We start from the raw sequence: 24,559 nt of genomic DNA, 5'->3' as shown, positions 1-24,559 counted from the left end.
CTTTACACTTGTGTGTGTGTATAAGGTAGTAGTTGTGGAATTGTTAGGTTAGATTACTTGTTGGTTATTACTGCATTGTCGGAACTAGAAGCACAAGCATTTCGCTACACTCGCATTAACATCTGCTAACCATGTGTATGTGACTAATAAAATTTGATTTGATTTGATAGTGCCCACAGACCAGTCGATGTGAGGGTTATGGCTGTGAAGCCAGGGATAACCAAGGACGAGAGGGAACTCGGAACAGGAGATCAGATGAAAGTTCATCACTTCCTGGTGTTGGGAAACTGAAAGTCGCAAGTGGGTAGTGGCACGAGTGACAAGTCCAGATCCCAAAGGGCTTCTATCCAACGTAGTAACCCTTATGGGGTCACTTAGAGGTTCAGAAGGAACGCCATTCTCCTTCGCCCAGACCCCATCCATGAAGTTACCTGCGGCTCCAGAGTCTACCAAGGCTTGAAGAGAAAACTCGTGGTCGTCCCAGGAAAGGGTAACTGGAATGAGCAGGCGGGAGTTGGATGGATGGGAGGAGGTTATGTTTCCCGTTACAGTCCTCCCAGGCCTGCACGGGAGAGTGCGTTTCCCTGGAGCCCGGGACACGTGGAGCGGAAATGGCCCGGTTTGCCGCAATATAGACAGCATCGCTCCCTCATCCGGCGGTCTCTCTCAGCCTGGGAGATGCGTCCAACCTGCATGGGTTCTGGTGGAGCCAGCGAGGATAAAGGTGGAGACTCGGAGCTGGAACCGATAGGAGCTAGGGTGAGCGGTCTACGGTTGAGTTCTCTCTCTCTCAGACGCTGGTCTATGCGTGAAGCCAACTTGATAAGGGACTCGAGGTTGTCCGGTGGTTCCCGAGTGGCCAGTTCATCTTGGATGGTGTCAGAAAGACCCTTCAAAAAACACACTGTGAGCGCCTCGTCGTTCCAGCCACTTGCTGCTGCCACAGTGCGGAACTGGATGGCATAGTCCGTCACGCTGCGCCGACCTTGGCGGAGAGTCAGAAGCTGTTTGGCTGAGTCAGGGCCGTTGGTAGGACCTTGCAACACTCGCTTGAATTCTTCAGCAAAGGTAGAGTAGCTGGCACAGCAGGGACTTTGGGCATCCCACACAGCAGTAGCCCAGGCTAGGGCTTTTTCCGACAGCAGGGTGATGATATATGCTATCTTGGACCGGTCGGTGGGAAACGACGATGGTTGCAGCTCAAAGGAGAGAGAACATTGGGTGAAAAACCCCTTACAAACACTCGGATCCCCTGAGAACCGTTGGGGAGGCGGCAGACGAGGTTCAGCCAGGGGGTTAACTGCCAGGGGCACTTGAATCGGATGAACTGGAGCAGAAGCGGTTGCCGGGGAAAGTCGATCCGAAATCTGCTTTATGGAAGTCAGCATCTCTGACAGAAGTTGAGAATGTCTAGCCATTAAGACCTCTTGCTGAACCAGAGCAGCTTCGTGGCGTTGGACAGTCCCCTCGTGGTGGGACAGCATGGAAAAAAAATCCTGGGTACTGGCTGCCTCTGGGTTCATTATAATGGCTCAGTGTTTCTGTCAGGACCCGGTGCGAGAAACAGTCACTAATAATCGTCAGAACCCAGAAGATGAGGCAGACACAGCAGTACTAGAGATGGTGGTTTAATTAAAGAACAAAATCTTCAGGCAAAGAAACTAAATCCACAATGTCCAAAAATAAAGCCAAGAGGCACAAAATGGAAATCAACCAAAATACAAAAGAAACTCCACAAAGTGGTAAAAAACAGCAGGGAAAAACAAACCTCAAAAGACTACTCAAATAATACACAAGAACTAAACTAGAGAACCTCTGGAAAATCCAACAAGAGAAATATCTGTATAAAACAAGGCTTGGGCTGGGGCTGGGTGCTAACTTACAAACACTGAGCAAGGAACTGAGGAACACACAGGGTTTAAATACTAACAAGGGAACGACCCACAGGTGCAAACAATAATTAGAGCAAGAAAAAACAAAAGGTACAAAAAAGGTGCAATGGGGACATCTAGTGACCAAAACCCGAACAGTCTTGGCCAAAACCTGACATGTTGTTTACGAAGCATGTGACAAAATACGATTTGAGAATGGAGCAAAAACCAGCGTACACATGGACATAAAGACTTTGATGCAACCCTGCTCAGTATTAGCTATACATTGAGTAAATACATATCCTATATACATTCATTTGTCGGCCCTGGTCAGGTTACCTATTCCACAAATCCAGCTGATCTGCTGCACTGGGTCAAGACTTCATCTCTGCGATCAGGTCTGAAGTAGCCACAGTGGCCCACTTTCCGCCCTAACTGGGAGCGGTGCGTTCTACCTTCCTGGGGACAGGCCTGTGACAGCTGACAACCCGCTGACCTAGAATCAGAGGACAGCTCAACAAACGTCAGACACGAAACCAATGCTTCAACAAACAGCAGGCAACGATGACAGACTCAGGATTAGTGGAGAAGATAAAACGTCTCACGTGTAGAATCATTACTAATGAATGAGGCTGACAAAATCTCATTGGCGACAAGGGATCCCTGTGCATAATTTATATGTAACCATGTACTAACCTTTGAAACTGGAAATGTAGGATTATAATCAAAGTGAGACACTAAGCCATGGCCAAAAACACAAGGACCTACTATGGAAAGTGTAGATAATGTACAGTATATCAACAGTAAAAAGATCTAGTTCACAAACTTGCCTGCTTTTGGGGATTCTATGAGGTCTGTTTTCAGCTGTCTGGTGCTGCAGGGGAGATGAAAAGGATGTCAGGTATTTCTACTGTTTACACCCAAACTCAAAAGCTGATATTATCCAGTTCTGAAATGTTTGGTAAACTATCATGTTTCCCTTTTTTAGATCGGTAGGGAAGGAGGAAGAAAACACATTTGAATAGGCTGTCTGTATATTCTGTTTATTGTGACAGCACCATTTCAAATTCCTGTATAGGCAAATGTATTTGGCAAATAAAGGTGATTCTGATTCTTCTCAATTCCCAAACTGAATCTGGGATGCCAATTAGGATCAACAGTTCTCACGAGGGTTCAAATGTGTAACAATTATGATACCTTCTACTCTCTCCCTGACAGTCTTTCCATGGCCATGCATGACAAGTGTAAAACCAAAAATATAATAACAGCTACCACAGAAAAGATATCTGCCATTGTAAACATATTGCCATCAGTAGTAGGGGAAAAGGCTTGATATTGTACAGTACCATGTAATCTGTGTAGTTTGGTGGACTGGGGGAGCTCTGATAGTACTCCAGTAACCTCTCAGCCAGGGCGATGCGTTTGAGCAGGTTCTCAATGAAACGTTGGATCCGAACTTTACCACATATCTCATGATGGGTGGCAGCCTGAAGGAAATTCTGAATGGTGATGACTTCTCTAAAAAAAAAACATACAAATTGAAAACATGAAGGGAGCAATGAGGAGAGTAGCTAGTAACATACTAACGAATGTTGCTACTGCAATGATTAGTCTTACTCCACTTGCAACAGCAACAATATAAGGAGTTACCAGATTAGTGTATTGGTAACTGTTGTGCGCCATTTGAACTCATGGTTAAGATTGTGACTAAAAATACAGTAAGGAAAGGTTAAGATTGGCTCAGACACTCACTGTTCTCGCCTCTCCAGCTCGTACTCTGACTCCTTCAGCTGCTCCTTCAGCGTGGCAATCACCATCACGGCTACGTCCACCTGCCCGCTCAGCGCCCTCTCCTTCTCCTGTACCTCCTGCCTCTCCTGCGCCAGGTGCTGGGAGAGGGCACGCTCACACAGCAGCTTTGTGTCCGTCTTGGCAAGCTCCGTGCTGACCCTGTGCAGCCTCCTCTGCATGGTGCTGTCCACCGCCCGTAGGACCTTGGCCAGCCTGTGCCGGAGCGACATCGCCTCGGTACAGACATTCCGCTCTGGAAACACTACCTCAAGCTTGCTGCCTGGGTCTGGAGGTTCGTCAAATGGAAAGGGGGAAGGGATATGATCTGTCCCAGGGCTGGACTTGTGGATTTTGAGACCATCTTTACTGGCCTCTTCCTCCTCATCATCCTCCTCTTCATTCTCAGTCTTTATCTCGTCAGCTGCCTGTGTCCCCACACTAGGCATACGACACCTCTCTATGCAGATAGTGACCTCTCGTGTGTCACTCAGGGAGCGTCCGTGCAGGGCTCTCTCTGGGTGAGAATGCCCCCCTGAGGGTCGGAAGGCTCAGCTCGTGCATGGTGTGGTAGTAGCTGTGGCTGTATTCCAGGTGGGCTCTCAAGGAGGCCAGACTACGGAACCTCTTATGCTCCCCACACCGAGGGCACCTGAATGGGAGCTGGGGGTCAGCAGATGCCCCACAAGCCTGCCCATTCTCAGTGAAGAGAGAGGTCCTCCTGGCACATACCTTCTGCTGCATTTCACCTACGACCTGGAAGCCAAACACATAATGGCTGATATGACTTTGATATAAGTAATCCAACTACAGCAGACTTATGATAAGGCTAACACATCATGCATACAGCACTCAGCTATATTACTGCAATGGATTAATATTCATATTATAGTAGGCTATGCTATCAAATCAATCCTACATTTGTTTGAATCAAAACCATTGACTATGTTTGTCCCTATAAAAATGCTCTTCAATCAATGTCACCTAACCGACAAATACCTTCGTAAAATAAAAAGGCCTGCAGATCCCCATCAACAACAGATGACAGTGACAGTAATATGGGTTGCTGTTACCTGGTCTGAGCATTTCATATTATTCTGTATGTAAATCCGAGACACTCCATTTAGTATATATGTTGCGATTTGTTTGTATTCATTTGTGGATGTCCATCACCAATTTCGTATATGTTACATATTACAATTCGTATTATGTTACGAATTTGCAAAACGTATGGTATGTTACAAATTCTAGCTAGGTGACTAGTTGGCTAACGTTAGCTAGCTGGCTAACTTTACCTAGTCTAGTAGTTCGAAATTGGGGTTAAGTTTAGGAGTTAGGTTAAGGGAAGGGTTAGAGAAAAGGTTTACGGTTAGGGTTAGGAGAAGGGTTAGCTAACATGCTAAGTAATTGCAAAGTAGATAAAAAAGTAGTAAGTAGTTGAAAAGTTTAATTGCTAACGTTGTTCGTGATGAGAGTTGAACTCGCAACCATTGGGTTGCTAGACGTTAACTATATATACCCACCAATCCACCCTACTTTTGTTTTTGTCTTAAGTACCGATCTGTCTAATACAGGGGTAAAAGTAGATTTAAATTTCTTACCGGTACGAGACACCCATTTTTTTTTAATACTACAAAAATTACAGGGTATCCTACTCTGCTGACACTGACAAACATATCAATAAAAACAATGTCCAATCTATATAGCCGGACTACGAAAGAGGGAGACAAATACCATATGATGTCCATCTAACCTGGAGGATGAAATATTTGTCCAAAAAAAGTGTCACTGAGACAATAATAAAGACAGTGAATATGCACACTCACCGGGAACATGCCCGATGTTCTCCGCTGGTGCCAATAAGATAATTGAACAAACAGTAGCCTAAGTTAAGAATTTTGCTGAATAAAAAGAGTGTCAGAATCCGTCTCAATGTCAACAGTGAAGAGGCGACACCAGGATGCTGGCCTTCTAGGCAGTTGCAAAGAAAAAGCCATATCTCAGACTGGCCAATAAAAAGAAAAGATGGGCAAAAAAACAGAGGAACTCTGCCTAGAAGGCCAGCATCCCGGAGTCGCCTCTTCACTGTTGATGTTGAGACTGGTGTTCTGCGGGTACTATTTAATGAAGCTGCCAGTTGAGGACTTGTGAGGCGTCTGTTTCTCAAACTTGACACTAATGTAGTTGTCCTCTTGCTCAGTTGTGCACCGGGGCTTCCCACTCTTTCTATTCAGCTTAGAGACAGTTTGCACAGTTCTATGAAGGGAGTAGTACACAGCCTTGTACGAGATCTTCAGTTTCTTGGCAATTTCTCACATGGAATAGCCTTCATTTCTCAGAACAAGAGTAGACTGATGAGTTTCAGAAGAAAGCACTTTGTTTCTGGCCATTTTGAACATGTAATCAAACCCACAAATGCTGATGCTCCAGATTCTCAACTAGTCTAGAGAAGGCCAGTTTTATTGCCTCTTTAAATCAGAACAACAGTTTCAGCTGTGCTAACATAACTGCAAAAGGGTTTTCTAATGATCAATTAGCCTCTTAAAAATGATAAACTTGGATTAGCTAACACAATGTGCCATTGGAACACAGGAGCGATGGTTGCTGATAATGGGCAACTGTACGCCTATGTAGATATTCCATAAAACATTTGGAAGAATCCGCTGTTTCCAGCTACAATAGTCATTTACAACATTAACAAAGTCTACACTGTATTTCTGATCAATTTGATGTTAATTTAATGGACCAATTTTTTTGCTTTTCTTTAAAAAAAAACAAGAACATTTCTAAGTGACCTCAAACTTTTGAACGGTACTGTAAGTATTCAAACCCTTTCCTATAAGACTTGAAATTGAGATCAGGTGCATCCTGTTTCCAAGGATCATCCTTGAGATGTTCCTACAACTTGATTGGAGTCCATCTGTGGTAAATTCAATTGATTGGACATGATTTGGAAAGGCACAAATCTGTCTATATAAAGGTCTAACAGTTGACAGGGCATGTCAGAGCAAAAACCAAGCCATGAGGTTGAAGGAATTGTCCATAGAGCTCAGAGACAGGATTGTGTCGAGGCACAGATCTGGGGAAGGGTACCAAAACTTTCTGCAGCATTGAAGAACACAGTGGCCTCCATCAGTCTTAAATGGAAGGAGTTTGGAACCACCAAGACGAGATGGGAGAACCTTCCAGAAGGACAACTATCTGCAACACTCCACCAGTCAGGCATTTATGGTAGAGTGGCCAGACAGAAGCCACTCCTCAGTAAAAGGCACATGACAGCCAAAGGCACCTAAAGGACACTCAAACAAAATTCTCTGGTCTGATGAAACCAAGATTGAACTCTTTGGCCTGAATGCCAAGCGTAACGTCTGGAGGAAACCTGGCACCATCCCTACGGTGAAGCGTGGTGGTAGCATCATGCTGTGGGGAGGTTTTTTAGCGGAAGGGATTGGGAGACTAGTCAGGATCGAGGGAAAGATGAACGGAGCAAAGTATAGCGATCCTTGATGATAACCTGCTCCAGAGCTCTCAGGACCTCAGACTGAGGTGAAGGTTCACCTTCCAACAGGACAACGACCCTAAGCATACAGCCAAGACAACGCAGAATAAGGCTGCCTCGGGAAAAGTCTATGTCCTTGAGTGGCCCAGCCAGAGCCCGGACTTGAACCCAATATAACGTCTCTGGTGTGATCTGAAAATATCTGTGCAGTGACGCTCCCCATCCAACCTGACCGAGCTTGAGAGGATTTGCAGAGAAGAATGGGAGAAACTCCCCAGATACAGGTGTGCCAATCTTGTAAAGTCATACCCAAGAAGACTCAAGGCTTTAGTTGCTACCAAAGGTGCTTCAACAAAGTACTGAGTAAAGGGTCTGTATACTTATGTAAATGTGATATTTCCATTCATTTTATTTTATTGTAAAACCCGTTTTTGATTTGTCATTATGGGGTATTGTGTGTAGATTGATTAGGGGGAAAAAATAACAATTTAATCAATGTTAGAATAAGGCTGTAACAAATTATGGATAGTGAAGGTATGAATACTTTCCGAATGCACTTTATTTTTACTATTTTCTACATTGCAGAATAATAGTGAAGACAAACTATGAAATAACACATACGGAATCATGTAACCAAAAAGGTGTTAAACAAATCAAAATATATTTCAGATTCTTCAAAGTAGCCTCCCAGTTTTGCATATTCTTGGCATTCTCTCAACCAGTTTCATGAGGTTGTCACCTGAAATGCATTTCAATTAACGGGTGTGCCTTGTTAAGTTAATTTGTGGAATTTCTTTCCTTCTTTATGCGTTTGAGAGCCATATTTGGTTAAAGACGAAGTATACACTATGGCAAGAACAGCTTAAATAAGCAAAGAGAAATGACAGTCCATTATTACTTTATGCAATGAAGGTCAGTCAATACGGAACATTAAAAGAACTTTGAACTTTTCTTCAAGTGCAGTCTCAAAAACCATCGAGCGATTTGACGAAACTGGCTCTCATGAGGACTGCCACAGGAAAGGAATACTCTGCTGCCGAGGATAAGTTCATTAGAGTTACCAGCATCAGAAATTGCAGCCCAAATAAATGCTTCACAGAGTTCAAGTAACAGACACATCTCAACATCAACTGTTCAAAGAATGTGTGAATCAGGCCTTCATGGTCAAATTGTTGCAAAGAAACCACTACTAAAGGACACCAATAAGAAGACACTTGCCTGGCCCAAGAAACACGAGCAATGGACATTAGACCTGTGGAAATCGGTCCTTTGGTTTGAGGAGTTATTATTTTAGATTTTTGGTTCCAACTGCCATGTCTTTGTGAGACGCAGATTAGGTGAACGGATGATCTCTGCATGTGTGGTTCCCACCATGAAGCACGGAGGAGGGGGTGTGATGGTACTTTGCTGGTGACACTGTTTGTGATTTGTTTAGAATTCAAGGCACACTTAACCAGCATGGCTACCACAGAATTGTGCAGTGATACGCTATCCCATCTGGTTTGCGCTTAGTGGGACTATAATTTGTTTTTCAACAGGACAATGACCCAAAACACACCTCCAGGCTGTGTAAGAGCTATTTGACCAAGGAGAGTGATGAAGTGCTGCATCAGATGACCTAGCCTCCACAATCACCCAACCTCAAACCAATGGAGATGGTTTGTGATGAGTTGGAGCGCAGTGGGAACTCCTTCAAGACTGTTGGAAAAACATTCCAGATGAAACTGGCTGTGTGCAAAGCTATCAAGGCAAAAGGGTGGCAACTTCGAAGAATCTCAAATATAAATTATATTTTGATTTGTTTAACATTTTTTTGGTTACTACATGATTTCATGTGTTTCATAGTTTTGACATCCTCACTATTATTCTACAATGTAGAAAATAGTCAAAAATAAAGAAAAAACCTTGAATGAGTAGGTGTGTCCAAAATTTTGACTGGTACTGTATGTGTATTTTAATGACATTCTGCGATTGTCATTAGGCCTACACTTGTAGCCTGAATTGGTGCATCCACTGTTGTCCATGGGCACCTCGGTCTCGGCCGCTTATCTCCGCTTTGTCGGTGAGCGTCTCAGCCACTCATCTCCACCTTGACAAAATGTAAGTGGTGTCCTCAAACCACAACGCAATTTGGTGCGTATACCACCCAGTTTCCATTCAATTTGCAAATTTTTCATGAGGCTGACATTAGAGGTCAACCGATTATGATTTTTCAACGCCGATACCGATACCGATTATTGGAGGACCAAAAAAAGACGATACCGATTAATCGGCCGATTTTTATTTATTTATTTGTAATAATGACAATTACAACAATACTGAATGAACACTTATTTTAACTTAATATAATACATCAATAAAATCCATTTAGCCTCAAATAAATAATGAAACATGTTCAATTTGGTTTAAATAATGCAAAAACAAAGTGTTGGAGAAGAAAGTAAAAGTGCAATATGTGCCATGTAAGAAAGCTAACGTTTAAGTTCCTTGCTCAGAACATGAGAACATATGAAAGCTGGTGGTTCCTTTTAACGAGTCTTCAATATTCCCAGGTAAGAAGTTTTAGGTTGTAGTTATTATAGGAATTATAGGACAATTTCTCTATACCATTTTGTATTTCATATACCTTTGACTATTGGATGTTCTTATAGGCACTTTAGTATTGCCAGTGCAACAGTATAGCTTCCGTCCCTCTCCTCGCCCCTACCTGGGCTCGAACCAGGAACACATCGACAACAGCCACCCTCGAAGCATCGTTACCCATCGCTCCACAAAATCCGCGGCCCTTGCAGAGCAAGGGGAACAACTACTCCAAGTCTCAGAGCGAGTGACATTTGAAACGCTATTAGCGCGCACCCCGCTAACTAGCTAGCCATTTCACATCGGTTACACCAGCCTAATCTCGGGAGTTGATAGGCTTGAAGCACAGCGAAGAGCTTCTGGCAGAACGCAGGAAAGTGCTGTTTGAATGAATGCTTACGAGCATGCTGCTGCCTACCACCGCTCAGTCAGACTTAGTTATCATCATAGACTTAGTTATAACACAATAACACACAGAAATACGAGTCTTAGGTCATTAACATGGTCGAATCCGGAAACTATCATCTCGAAAACAAGTTGTTTATTCTTTCAGTGAAATACGGAACCGTTCCGTATTTTATCTAACGGGTGGCATCCATAAGTCTAAATATTCCTGTTACATTGCACAACCTTCAATGTTATGTCATAATTACGTAAAATTCTGGCAAATTAGGCGGCCCAAACTGTTGCATATACACTGACTCTGCGTGCAATGAACGCAAGAGAATTGACACAATTTCACCTGGTTAATATTGCCTGCTAACCTGGATTTCTTTTAGCTAAATATGCAGGTTTAAAAATATATACTTCTGTGTATTGATTTTAAGAAAGGCATTGATGTTTATGGTTAGGTACACATTGGAGCAACGATACGCACCGCATCGATTTTATGCAACGCGGGACACGCTAGATAAACTAGTAATATCATCAACCATGTGTAGTTAACTAGTGATTATGATTGATTGATTGTTTTTTATAAGATACGTTTAATGCTAGCTAGCAACTTACCTTGGCTTCTACTGCATTCGAGTAACAGGCAGGCTCCTCGTGGAGTGCAATGTAATCAGGTGGTTAGAGCGTTGGACTAGTTAACTGTAAGGTTGCAAGATTGAATCCCCCGAGCTGACAAGGTAAAAATTTGTCGTTCTGCCCCTGAACGAGGCAGTTAACCCACCGTTCCTAGGCCGTCATTGAAAATAAGAATCTGTTCTTAACTGACTTGCCTAGTTAAATAAAGATTAAATAAAAGGTGTCAAAAAAATTACAAATTATAATAATTTTAAAAAATCGGCCAAATCGGTGTCCAAAAATACCGATTTCCGATTGTTATGAAAACTTGAACTCGGGCCTAATTAATCGGCCATTCCGATTAATCGGTCGACCTCTAGCTGACATACAGTAATGTTCAATAATGGTGTAGTAGCCTATTTTTGGGGGCATGTATTAATTGTAATATGCTCATATTTTACCGGTAAGGTGTACCCCCACTATTAATTTTCAGGGACATCATACCAGACCACCTTACTTTCCCCCCTGGTCTTATGTAAGCATACCAAACTTATCATACTAATTTGAATTACCCAGATATACGTTTACTATGTTACGTCTAGTCTATGAGATCAGGCTGGGTTGACAGCAGACTCAAGCACATGCAATTCAAGTATTTAGCTAAGCAATGATACATAACGGCATTCAATATTAACTGTGTACAACAGCTTATGTCGTACATGTAACAGGTAATGTTTTATTTAGGCTAGTTATTAGCTAGCGCTGCTAGCATCTCTTCCTACCCTATGCATGGCTCATCAGGACTAGCTAGCTAGCCAGGCGGCTCCTACCGATACATAGCCCCATATGGTGTTTAATAAATGTACAACATTATCTATTTCAAGCTGTGTATACATGTAATCTCGCGTGCATATAGTTTACCTGTATTTGAATAACAGTGTCATGCCGAAAAAAAACTAGAATTCCCCCTGCACACAAATGTCCTGCGAACGCTTTTGAAAATGTTAAGTCAGTGAGAGTAGTGAGCACAGCCTCCCCAACCTCCTTTATAGTAGACGCGTCTGGGAAGCTGCACAGGGAAAGAATACTAGATAGTGACGATCAGCAACAAAATATCAATGGAATGTTGCTAGTAAATTGCTACAATGTCTTGTTTAATGGCTACTGAAACAGAACAGCAGCATTGCACATGATGGCATATATGACAGCGCAAAATACGTTTTTGTTGAATGGAATAAATAGTAATGTAACTGTACAAATTGCCAACTAAGTTAATAAATAAGAAATTGTAAATTATTAAGTGTCAGGCCATTGAATTATTATTGTTGCTTGCATCCCATTATGTGCAGCTCACAATTCGGCGTGACCACTCTCTGAGACAGACGGGGTATAAAATCAGACCATATCTTGGTAAAATGCATGAATCAATGTCATGTTTAACTTATTACTTGGAGATAAAACACATACAGAGAATTTCAAACACACACCACTGCTGTGGTTATCAGACATCCTAGAATCGAATTTGAAATTCGAATTTGAAAATGGTAGAATCCAGTTTTGTTTGGCAGCGTAACGCGTCATCACTGAATTGATAGGAAAAGCACGGAGGGCTTGTCTGGACGAATGGCGAATATGGACTATCAGCGGGACGTTCAAAATTTCAGGAGAAATGCAAGTGCTAGGTCCTCGTGTTCCTCTCTCGCAATGGAGATAAAAAGAAAGAAGATAAGTGAGAGCACTGTATTCTTGCAATCAGAGGTAATGTGCCAGTTTGTTTGTTGTCAACTGATTAGCTAACTACTAGGCTAGCAAACTGACGTTTTTCTGTAACTGATGCCTGTCTAACGAACACGTTAGCTAACAACTAACGTATCCAGCTGAGTTGACGATTTATTCTACATAGTGTTACAGTAGTGTTATAATTTGCGCTCTAACTAGCTAACGTAAATGCAGAAATATTAGTGGTTTGCTAACTGTTCCAATGCTTTCTTTTATGATCACTGATTTTGTAAAACACTGGCCTCAATTCAATCTATGTATGTGATACGTTACTAAATCCACTCTGGCTCTGTCCAGAAACAACCCAGCCTCGCTGCCAAGGTATGTAAACGTCATCTCCACGATATGTTGAGTTTTACTTGGCTACATAGCCTCTGTCTAGGCACTTATACTGACACTTATGGAGATGTATACTTCCTTCTGATAGTGGCTATTTCTGAATAGAACTTAGCTAGCAGCAGTGGTGTAAAGTACTTAAGTAAAAATACTACTACTTAATTTTTTTTTTGTTGATATCTGTACTTTACTATTTTAATTTTTTAGAACTTTTACTTTTAATTCACTACATTCCTAAAGACAATAATGTACTTTTTACTCCATACATTTTCCCTGACAGGCAAAAGTATTCATTACATTTTGAATGCTTAGCAGGACAGGGAAATGGTCCAATTCACACACTTATCAAGAGAACATCCCTGGTCATTAATACTGCCTCTGATCTGGTGGACTCACTAAACACATCATTCATTTGTAAATTCTGTCTGAGAGTTGGAGTGTGCCCCTGTCCAGCAGTAAATTAAAAAAAGGAAATGGTGCTGTCTGGTTTGCTTAATATAAGGAATTAGAAATTATTTATACTTTTGATACTTAAGTATATTTAAAACCAAATACTTTTAGACTTTTACTCAAGTAGTATTTTACTGGGTGAATTTTACTTGATTCATTTTCTATTAACGTATCTGTACTTTTACTCAAGTATGACAATTGTGTACTTTTTCCACCACTGGATAGCAGATTGTATCGGGCTATGTAATGTGATACTCCATTAGCCGTTACAGGATAGGTACTGTTTGGCATAGCACATAGAATCATCTTGTCTATTTCAAATCTCCTCTCATTGATTGAGACAGGTGTACACTTTGTTGGATAACTTAACGTAACAAAAAAATGACTTATTTTATAACTGAGCATTTTCTAAATTTAAAAAACGAACCACCTGCAACTGGATACGGAAATTTTAGAAGATGCATGCATTGGCCGAATGGGAACGAATATGGCATCGTTGCCAAGTTAATAAGGTTGGTCGAAAAATATCTGCTACGCCAAATAGCACCTGTCCTGTGACGGCTAATGGAACGTCACATTAGCCCGTTACAATATGCTAGCTGTATAGATTGGACCCTTTTCTCTCCTACATAACTTTTCAGTGGTCATGAAGAACACTTCTGCTTTGCATGTTTATCGAAACGTTAATTTTGTTTGCTTTATTAACAAACGAATGTTCTTGCAGGCAAAATGCATGAAAATGTCTACATCTGAATGACACTCATGAAATTAAAGAGGACATGAATTTGTTTTCAACAAGACAGATTTCTAAGAAACTACAGGTGACAAAATAGAGGAGAAAGAGATCCAGGCTAAATAATCAGAAAACTATAGGCTATAAATAGTACACTTTATTTAGCCTCTACCCACCATCAGATGTCTGTGGTGTAAACAAATGATTTTGTCCTTTAATAAACGTCATCATAATCCCTATGTTAATGGTTTATTTGTTGTCTTTCCTCTTGTGTTCTAGCAAAGACCACCCAACATGTCATGCACATCAAACCCTGTCAAGCTTTTGTCTGCCCAACCATACATTTGTGTCATGTTTCGAGTTTCTTTATTTCAGAGGGATTAAATTCTGTTTCAAATGAGTGTTTTCGAACCATTTAACATTCTTCACATTTTGTCTTTGCTCTATTGACTTGCCTTCCAGTCTCCCTCGGTCATCAAGATCTGTGTCCTCACCTCTCTCTCACCCAGAACCCATCACTGTCTCCTGTCTGTGACATGTCACATCCTTTAGCTAGAGGATATCACCAAACTCTTTAGCTACCTGTCTCCGTTGAATCCACACTATTGTAATTCACTCTATTTCTATTACTATGGTGTTATCCCCCTCCTACAGGACACTAACATGCAGGAGAAGATAGACTTTGAGATCCGCATGCGGGATGGTGCCTACAAGCTCCTGGTGGCTAGCACCAATAGAGAGCAGATCCTGAATGCCTCCAAGAACCTCCTGACCTGCAACACCCGGATCAAGGCCTACATGACAGAAATGCACAAGGAGACAGAAATGCACAAGGAGAACCACGATATGAGAGTCATATCTCAGAGGTAAAGATATCGGACCTTCTATTGTCTGGTTATGTGTGTTTGTTTGTGGAGTCGTGCTCCGTAAGTGAAGTTGAATTACTAATGTGTTTTGTGTGCCATAGACTATCAGATCGAGTTTCAGATGATCGTGTGGCCTGCAGAGGAAGAGTGGCCTTGTCTGGTAAGATCCTTCTCTTTATTTGTCAGAAGGGAACAATGACTGTCCTGTATCATACGTTTCCTTTTGATATTCATGAAGATCATTAGATATTTGAGCCGAGCCACTTGTCTTATCACCGTTGTTGGAAAGTATACTGGGATTCTTCCATTTACTGACAGGTTTGTCTTTGTCCTCCACTGTAGGGCTGCGCATACCATTGATGTGGAAAGACTCTGACCACTTTAATAACAAAGGGAGTGAGTAGATTGTCATTTATTGTTTTCAGTGAAGGAAAAGGAAAGCAACATAGGAGAAACCGATGCTTTGGAAGTTCAGTTCATTGAGACTGAACCAAATAACTAAAGCAATTCTCATATACAAGCCATGTCCTTGCCAATATTCAAAATATGTATTCTGAGTCTGGATGTAGTTATGGTTGTGAATCCTGGTTTTAGGCACGCGGCAGGTTGCCATCTTCTGCATGATGAGAATTGGATCTGAAGTTTTTGACACGGAGATGGTGGTTGTGGACAGATCGATGACTGATGTTTGTTTTGAGGGTGTAACAGTTTTGTAAGTATTCACCACAAATACAAACTCATATTCTTGAAATGGGATACCTTGGTTCTATGTCTGCAGGACCCTATCATCTTCTCTCCAGTCTCTTGTTAAAGATGCATTCTGGGATCCAAATTTGTAACATATTGCATGAATTGGATTCGTAACATATCAAACAAATTACAAAGCTCGTATGATATCATACAAAATGGATGATGTAGTACACAAAAAACAGGGACCACTTTTGGCTTGTGAGCGCCACTTTCAAAACTACTGGCTGAAATTATACAAAAGTTTGGAATGCATCTTTAAGTGTTCTGAATCGGACATTTCCCACCTGATTGACAGTAACGGTGTTGGGCCTGCCTTCGAGCTGAAAGTGGAGCTGTATAGCTGTGCCATAGAGGAGGAGACCATCCTGGTCAACACCCCAAAGAAACTGGCCAAGAAGTTACGCAGCTCATTTGGCAGGGCATCTGGGAGGAAACTCTGCCCCCTGCTTGAAGCTGGAGACCCTGACGCTTTCCTGCAGTCCAACCCAATACCCCTGTACGTGAGCTGTAGTTAAGGCCCAGAGTTTTCCCTGGTCAGGTCTCATGGTCAGGAACAACGTTGGGTGCTGATTATATGTAATGGGTAGGGCCCAGATTTACTGTACTGTAGTCACCCCTTTTGGTTTGGCTGGTTGTTGCCTTTTGCCTAGTCAGTCATCTGGTTAGTCTTCTATGTTAAATCACTTTGGGTCTCTGTCTGTCCTTCCTAGGGGGGCAAGGTACAGCCTGCTGGCGTACACCTCTCTGGGCTTGGCCTGGGCCGATGGGGGCTTCCAGTCCCATTCTCTCATAGTCCTCCAGGATGGTAAGAGCAACACTTCATTGGACATTCTTATATACCGCTTTGTGTTAAAGATACATTTCCTTGCATGTTTATAGCTTCAGAAATGATTGTCATAATATGCCTTGTTTGGACTGTTTTCTCTTTAGCTGAGTCGTCCTCCTGGCTGCCCCTCTATGGGAACCTCTGCTGCCGTCTAGTTGCCCAGCCCGTCTGTATGACCCAGGACATGATGAATGGCTATCTGATTCAGCAGGTGAGCTAACTGTTATCAACTCTCTGACTGCTCCCTGACAAACTATAGAGTACCATATCTGTCCCTGCCAGTCAAGCCCTGATAAGTAGAGCTAAAACCTTCTTTAGTCATATAACATACCATTCTATGGTGTAGAAAAGTAAACCAATGTCTTACGGTGGCTCACTACATAATACCCATAATAAATAATAATTGTCTTCTATTCCAGCAAAGTGTGGAGGGGCTGTCCCGGTACTGCAGCCTGTACTGTGTGCTCAGGGCTGGGAGTCTGTTCTGCTACTACACCCCTGAGGAGATTACTGCCAAGGTGGAGCCCAGCCTCATCATACCCACCAACAAGGTAGACATTGCCATGGTAATCGACCCAAATGATTGTGATAGAACAGCACATAACTGTTAGTTTTCAGTTTTTCATCCCTTGGCTTTCCTGCTGTTTCTCTGTCCAGGACACTAGGATCCGTGTGGTGGATAAGGGCCCTCAGAAGAGGTCCAACAGTCTGACCATCACCAACCCAGTGGTGGGGGGGGCTCTGACCAACATCTTCACAACTGACAGCAGGGAGGAGCTGGAGGACTGGATGGAAGCATTCTGGCAGCACTTCTACGACCAGAGTGAGTGTTTGGAAGAGTTAACAAAAACCTTAATCTGAGGCTCTTTCACAGATTTAATCCAAATTGTATTTCTCCACCCAACGCTCTGATCTGATTTATCTTCTCTCCCAGGTCAGTGGCAGCACTGCTGTAGTGAGCTGATGAAGATTGAGGTTGCGTCACCAAAGAAACCCCCACTCTTCCTCACCAAACAGGCTGACTCTGTCTACAATGACCTGAGTAAGTCCAGTGCCCTAAACCTTTGACTACATATTGTCTTAGATTTTTCTGATATGCAGTTTTGGGTGAGAAAATACAACTTACTTATTTTTCAAATGAGCCCTGCGATACACACACATTAAATATAAAATGCAATCAATCAAATAATAAAGAAATCAAATATTAATACAATCCATCAGATCATGTGAACTCCTCTGAAGAGGTCACTAAGTTTCTGTAAAACTGTCTTACAGAAACCAGTGTTGGGACCTTTTAGCTGTCAGACACTATTTATATACTATATGATTAATTTAGTACATTTTCCATTTTGTTTCTAAAGGTATAAATTCTCCTGGAAAGTTTGAGAGTATCACCGACATCATCCACAACAAAATCGAGGAAACAGGGGGCCACTTCCTCATTGGTGAGGAGGAGGCAAGGGAGCCTCCTAAATGGTCTACTCTGTTTGATGGGTCCATCTCCATGGTGGTGCAGAAGAGTGTTTTGTCTCCGGGCAAAGAGAGTCCCAGCTCTGTCTCCAATGGCAACAAGAAGAGGCGTGCCCCGCCCCCACCTGCTGACAAGCAGCCTTTCAGCCTCCCACCAGCCAGACCCCCTCTGTATCAGGAAAAGGAGAACGTTGGGGCGCGAACCAAGACGGGACGTCCCTCGCTGGACGCCAAGTTCTCTGCCATCATCCAGCAGCTGCAGAGGAACCCTGGTGGCCTATCCAGAAAGAACGCCCCCCTGGGCCAGATAGAGCCTCCCCAGCAGGACTTGGAGTACCCCCAGACTCCTGATGTCCCCCCCAGGCCTGCCCCCATCCCTGCTCCACGCAACAAACTGAGGAAGTCCTTTAGGGAGAAGATGAACCCTAAAGCCTGGTGACTGACTGAACCTCACCTGGGACTAAAGCCTGAAGCCAGGGTCGCCAGTGGCCCAAATATGCCTTTTAACTTTTACTAATAGGACCTATTTGGGTGTTTTTAGGGACATTTCTTAATGACTAAGCAACCTTCCTTTAATGAAACTGTCTTATTCCAATGTGTGTCCAATTACTCATTGTAGGAATATTAGCATGTATGGACTGCAAATACACTTCTGAATGTGGGACCTTTGGGATAAATAATGTTCTCTTGGTTCTTTTGGCATGGTGTACTTAACCACTATGATAATAGTCGTTAATGCATTGGCCTTTCTAACCAGAATATATCACTGAAACGATATATATTGAACACTTATCACCGACACAGTGAATAGTGGATCTAATGTAAGCATTGCAAGAAATGATCTTATAGGCCAGTAGAGGAGAAAATAATTTCAGTTTTGCGCTGCACTCAATATAAGCAGTGGCCTGAAGATTGAAATGGGACATGACACTTTCTAGCGGACCAAACTAATGCACAGTACACTGTGGCCTGAGCCAGTTATCACTTTTGTTTTCTATTCTTTTTAAAAAACGTTTTTTAATAAGTAGAGCGACAATGGGTTTTAAGGAACTGTTTTGGAATTGTAGATGTATCATTATTGTACTAAATAATTAGCAATTTATTTAGTAGTTAGGCTAGCATTTGCTAAAATACACAGGATTTCAAAGCACCATGCTGTTTGTCATTTTTTAATACAATTTAAGTATTCGTTAACAGTATTCGGTGGAATGTCTAAAGTTAATTGTTGTTCTAGAGATCTCTGATTTGTTGATGGTCTGTGTAGCCCTAACGTATTCGATTATCTTGTTTCCCTCATATACTGTAAGATAGCTAACGGTCTTTGATGTTTTGGATTAAAACCCATTTCTACTACTTTAAAAAAAAAAATGTTTACTTTCTTTGTTTATTTGCTCCAACTAATGCTTAATGTGAGCTTTGACCTTAGCCTGCTGATGGTCTTGTGCCATTTATAAATGTAAAAACTAGTAACCAAAATATCCTCCATCATAGTGCAGTTGTACCAGGAGGTGGCGGTAACACCTTAAGCAGGCTAAGCACATCCACATACTGCAGCAAATGCTGTATAATCAGTTGTGGGTAACGTGACTCAAATCACTTTTAGAAAGGGCAGACTCACTGACGTAACATTGCATATAACTATCTGATATAAATGACCACTGATGTCCTTTTTAATGTGAATAATACTTCTTGTCCTAGATAACACCCAATATCAGCTAATACCATTCTAATATAAGGACACTTCATCACTCCCTAATCAGACCTAGGTACGGTCTGTACTTTTAGATATACCTCAACTGAAAATGTATTACCGGTCTGCATACAGCCACTTAATGGAAACACAAAACCTTTCTTTGAATTATTAGCAACCTTAGTATGTCTGGAACAGGTTGCTGTCAGCAAATTGCATTAAGATGTTATGAGTATGACCCAACACTGGTAAAATGCCTTGGAATAGATTTGTAGTTGGGTCTACATGACATTTCAATATTTCACAATGAATCTTCTTAGGAAATGAGTTCCATTTCCCAATCCCACCCATCTGTGGTATAGTACCACCACAATTAGGGGGAGAAAGACATTCATAGATAGTAAAATATTTTAATTAAATATACAGAGGATCATATAATACAAAATGTTTTTCTTGTTTGCCAGCTGAATCATTGGTAAACAGATGGCACATAGTATCAAAAACACTTTAAAGAAAAACATGGAAACAATGTGGAACACAAGAACACAAAACAAGCAAATAAAAAATGTCCTAACTTTAGTGTTCAGATCTAAATGTAAGGTGACCTGTGACATCTAGATTGTGTAACCAGCTGTATGCATTTATACTATTTACAGATTATAACATATTACACATAACAGACAGTCAAAAGTATTTACATTATTAAAAAGTCAGACAGAAAGATGCCAGAGAATGGATTTGAACGTTAAGGAACTTAAACGTCAGTTACTGACGCTGCTGAGGCAAACATGACATTAAGAGCATGTAATTGTGAATGAATGTTTATCTTAAAGGAAAAAAATTCCACCCCAAAACTATATTTTGCTATTTGTTTCATTAGTCCCAAAATGTTTTGCATTTCAGCAATCAAGTTTTGAAGATGTATAACATTAAAAATACAGAAATACGTAGCATCGTAACGGCTGTATTTCTGTATCTTGCAAGTTGTATATCTTGGAAACTTGATTGCTGACATGCAAAACATGTTGGGACTATATCAACAATGGACTAATGAAACAAATACCAAAATATAGTTTTGGGGTGTTTTCCTTTAAGTGTCTGCTCAATCTCAGTTGATTGGCTTTAAAACAAATTTAAACAGCAAATGTGTTACCTATATTTCACATGTTCCAAATACCCATTAAAAGCAGTTATGATGGTTGTTAACCCAGACCAGGTGCTATTACTCCTCGGGCGCTACACGCTGCCTTTTGATCACTATGTCTGGCAGTGGCACATAAATCTATTATAGTAGCCATTCTCTACACCAGTGCTTAACTATCCCTGTGCTAAACGGTAACTATGGTACTATACAATTACAGTCCAATGAGTTTGCACTGCAATGTGATGATAGAATGGAACCTTATAACTGTAATAATAATAGATTTATTTTATATAGCGCTTTCCATTATACAGATCATCTCAAATACGCTTAAAAACAAAAAACTAAAGTACATGCAGTTCTTGGGCTAGACAACGGTCTTCAACTGAGGCTGGCGCGTCCAGGTCACATCCAACTCCGGTGGGCTGCACATACTGTAGGCCAAGCCTACAACAGTCTCCTGAAAGCCAGTCATGATAGAAAACTAGTGCTGCAACCCCTAATCGAAGATTAAGAAAGGCACAGATATTCACAAAGCAATAATCTACAAGACACATTCGTATTTATCATGCATTATGCTGTTGAATGAAGGAGGCGCAGTAAACAGCCTTAGACCAGTGATGTTTCAGAGCTATGTCAAGATAAGAGCTGTCAGATGTCACAGTAGGCAGCATCAGTGACTCATGTTAAGCGCAGTATAAATACCTTCTGTTCAATATATTAATGTATCTGGGTCACTTTCCCACCTCTCAAGGGTCAACAAATTTTGAGAGAATGTTCCTGACAAACGATACGACTTGCCTTAAAAACAACTGATGAAAAAACGTCAAATGTGGTTTCTTCACAGCTTGGGTGTTCTGATGAAAATGAGCTGTTATCTACATACAATACCTCAGCACCTTGTGGTTTTGTACAGCACCTTGTTTTAACACAGTCATTTCTAAGACGTGTAGTGGTCTAATACATGAACACAAACAGGCCACAGCACCACACTAGAGAGCTGTAAACAGATCCAGAACATTGATTGAAGGTGGAGTAGCCGAATGCTTAACAGTTGCGTGAACTTTTCTGATGGTAAATCTTGTGAAAATAGTTTATTTTAGATAGTCCCCTCATGTTTTTAAGTGTTTCAACCTGATAAAAATCCCCAGAACACATTTGGAGGATGAAGTTGTCGCATTGCAGTGATTTGGAATCCAATCCTTTGGAGACCCAGCAAATATGATTATCCCCCTGACATGCATGCCAATGGCTTTTCTCTGTCTCCCTCCACACTCAAAGATAATAAGAACCTGACTGTTGAGTGAGAGAAACAACCTGGTTGGTGAACACAAACACTACATAGAGTGCAAATTTATCCAAAGTAACTAAGTGGTGATACAGTGCAAAAAACAAAAAAATACACAAAAATGGAACTGAGTGCCTGACTAAAGAGTTAATCCACCATCTACAGTTAATCAGTGTTGTCATGCTTACTGAAGAATAGAACACTAGATCCACTGTCCCAGGGTGAGACGGTTAAGCTCCACGTGGGTCCGTCTGTTAGAGTCTGGTGCTGGGGTGCATGGAGGACAGTTGTGGGTGGGTGAGGGTGGACAGGGGGTACAGGTGGTGCAGGAGGTCCCCGTACAGGGCCGCCCCCCCAGGGTGCCTGTAGAAGTGGTGAGGGCTGGGCTGGGAGGCCATCAACTGCCTCTGTAGCATCATGGAGTGGAAGGCTAGCGGAGGGACCAGAGGGGACACGGCTGTCTGGCTCTTCAGGTACTGGAGGTTGTGATGGAGGGCGTCCTGCATCCCGGGGTACATCCCTGGGTAGAAGGGCGCGTGGGGAGGGTAGGTGTGGCCCTCGGGAATGTGGCTGTGGAGGTGGAAGTGGACGGCGTGCGCCGGTTCGGCTGGTTTGAACTCCTCTCCCTGTGGGTCGCCTCGGCGGACAGAGCCGGCGGGGTGCATGGGGGTCACCACTCGCACCTTGCGGTCTGGCACCCCCTCGTTCTCTAGTTCCCCCAGGCTTCTCTTACTGGGTCTAGAGGCACCAACAGTCTCAGCGTGGCTTTTAGGGTTGAAGAAAGGCTGAAGGGGTTCCAGGTGTTTGGTGGTAGATATAGTCATCGGAGGGACTCTGCACGCTTTGGGGTGACAGTCTAAACTCTGGTGCATCATGGGATACGGGAGGCCACAGAAAGAGGGCTTTGTGAAAGACATCCTTTGAGAGACAGGCTTGGAAATACTGAAATCTCGAGGTTCCTCTTCCATTGGTCTATCCCCATGTGTTTGTGTCCTCTCAGAGAAGTGGGGAGCTCTGTAAGTCAAACATTCTCTGTCAGAATTGTTTGAGGTGAATACCTCGCTGCTCTGGCGTTCCCTGATAAAATGTCCATGTTTGTCTCTGTTGGGATAACTGTCCATTCGCTCTTGACTCAGACAGTTCTCTGTCTGCCGGTAGAGGTTGTGTAAGTGAGGGGAGGAGTAGCAGTCACCTGCGTAGCCTGGTGGTGCCTGACTGGGCTGCTGCTGCATCCGTGTCTCCCCTGCGTTCTCCTCTCCATCCTGGGTCTCAGTCCTGTGGAGGTAGGGGTGCCAGGGGGGGTGGAGCTGGGGCTGGAAGTGGCTCACTCTGCAAGTGAAGGGCTCAGACAAATCTCCCAGAGGACTCCTCTCTTGCTGGGGTTTGATGCTCTGGGCGTGCTGGATGACAGAAGGCCTGAAGATGGGAGCCATCTCTAGGCTATCCGGCAGGGAGTCCTGCCTCAGTTTCACCACCTCTTCAACACAACTGTCGCTCACATCACCCACACTGGCTGACGGAGTGGGAGGAGGAAGAGGAAGAGGAGGGGAACTGAACGAGTAATGATTTGTCTCACAGACTTGGGAGAGGAGCTTCTTCTTGGCTAGTGGGGACATGACCCCCAGGTTGTCCTTTGAGTACGCTGTTGGCATGGGCATGTGACACTGATTAATCTCTTTGTTTTTACTGGGGGAGTCCTGTTTGTCTGTGATTAGCTCTGTGGAGTACTGCTGCAGTGGGGGTGGGCTCTGCTTACACATGGGCAGCACCTTCCCCACCCTCCCACCATGTCCATAACCGTGACTGTCTGTGTCTTTAGCTACCGGAATGTCAGGTTTGCTTGGGTCAAGTAGACTGCTATACCCAGGCTTACTGTTGTTGTCCCAGTGGTATGGATATGGGGTCTTAGACAGGGTTCCATCAGCTTGGTCCCTTTGCTCAAGGTTGAGTTTGTCTGACTGTGGCTGGTGGGGATGTCTCCACTCGGACAGTGGAGACAGTTCACTGTGGAGGACAGGTGTGGCTCTGTGGCAGTCTGTGTTGGGGGGATTCAGTCGCGATGGTTCCTCCTCGCTCAATGTCTCCTCTTTCTTCAGGGTGAGTTGTAACTCCTCCTCTTCAGGCTCTTCTCTGGGCAGAGGATCCTGCTTCATGGCTGCTGGCTCCTGGTTGTCCCCTTTCTTCTCAGATACCTTAGTGGGAAAACACATGCCATACTGTTATTCTTTTTGGTGTGTACTTTTTACTCCTTTTTCTCCTGAATTTCGTGATATCCAATTGGTAGTTACAGTCTTGTCCCATCGCTGCAACTCCCGTACGGACTAGGGAGAGGCGAATGTCGAGAGCCATGCTTACTCTGAAACACGACCTTGACACACTGCTCGCTTAACCTGTGTGACACAGCCTGGGATCGACCCCGGGGCTGTAGTGACACCTCAAGCATTGCAATGCAGTGCCTTAGACAACTGCGCAACTCGGGAGGCC

General features: G+C 42.9%; 3 protein-coding genes across 5 annotated transcripts in view; 1 reads left to right on the top strand and 2 right to left on the bottom strand.

Annotated features, from left to right (window-relative positions):
- Positions 1-1,612: 1,612 nt before the first annotated feature.
- On the bottom strand, positions 1,613-12,082 carry LOC139562607 (protein ZNF365-like). The gene is given in 6 exon segments (XM_071380423.1): positions 1,613-2,367; positions 2,702-2,745; positions 3,218-3,389; positions 3,624-4,180; positions 4,182-4,415; positions 11,668-12,082. Coding segments are annotated over 5 exon segments (1,152 nt in total). The 5' UTR covers positions 4,404-4,415; positions 11,668-12,082; the 3' UTR covers positions 1,613-2,210.
- A 252-nt stretch (positions 12,083-12,334) lies between these two features.
- rtkn2 (rhotekin 2) lies at positions 12,335-19,324 on the top strand. Of its 2 annotated transcripts, XM_071380421.1 has the most exons (13): positions 12,335-12,504; positions 12,823-12,846; positions 14,699-14,910; positions 15,012-15,070; positions 15,253-15,306; positions 15,505-15,622; positions 15,956-16,156; positions 16,371-16,465; positions 16,591-16,697; positions 16,906-17,037; positions 17,144-17,309; positions 17,421-17,528; positions 17,848-19,324. In XM_071380421.1, exons 1-13 carry the CDS (start codon positions 12,370-12,372, stop codon positions 18,393-18,395), a joined length of 1,959 nt encoding a protein of 652 aa, XP_071236522.1. In that variant the 5' UTR covers positions 12,335-12,369; the 3' UTR covers positions 18,396-19,324. The 2 variants fall into 2 exon arrangements, with proteins under 2 accessions (XP_071236522.1, XP_071236523.1); XM_071380422.1 differs by lacking the exon at positions 12,823-12,846.
- A 716-nt stretch (positions 19,325-20,040) lies between these two features.
- Positions 20,041-24,559, bottom strand: part of LOC139562604 (AT-rich interactive domain-containing protein 5B-like) — a 63,750-nt gene continuing 59,231 nt past the window's right edge. For both annotated transcript variants that reach the window (XM_071380419.1, XM_071380420.1), the window contains one exon: positions 20,041-24,267. In XM_071380419.1, coding sequence (XP_071236520.1) covers positions 22,330-24,267 — 1,938 coding nt within the window. In that variant the 3' untranslated portion in view covers positions 20,041-22,329. The remainder of the gene's footprint in view (positions 24,268-24,559) is intronic.

The sequence above is a fragment of the Salvelinus alpinus genome, chromosome 32 (assembly GCF_045679555.1).
Source record: "Salvelinus alpinus chromosome 32, SLU_Salpinus.1, whole genome shotgun sequence".
Taxonomy (NCBI): domain Eukaryota; kingdom Metazoa; phylum Chordata; class Actinopteri; order Salmoniformes; family Salmonidae; genus Salvelinus; species Salvelinus alpinus.
The sequence above is the reverse complement of the archived record's forward strand: the minus strand, read 5'-3'. Positions and strand labels throughout refer to the sequence as shown.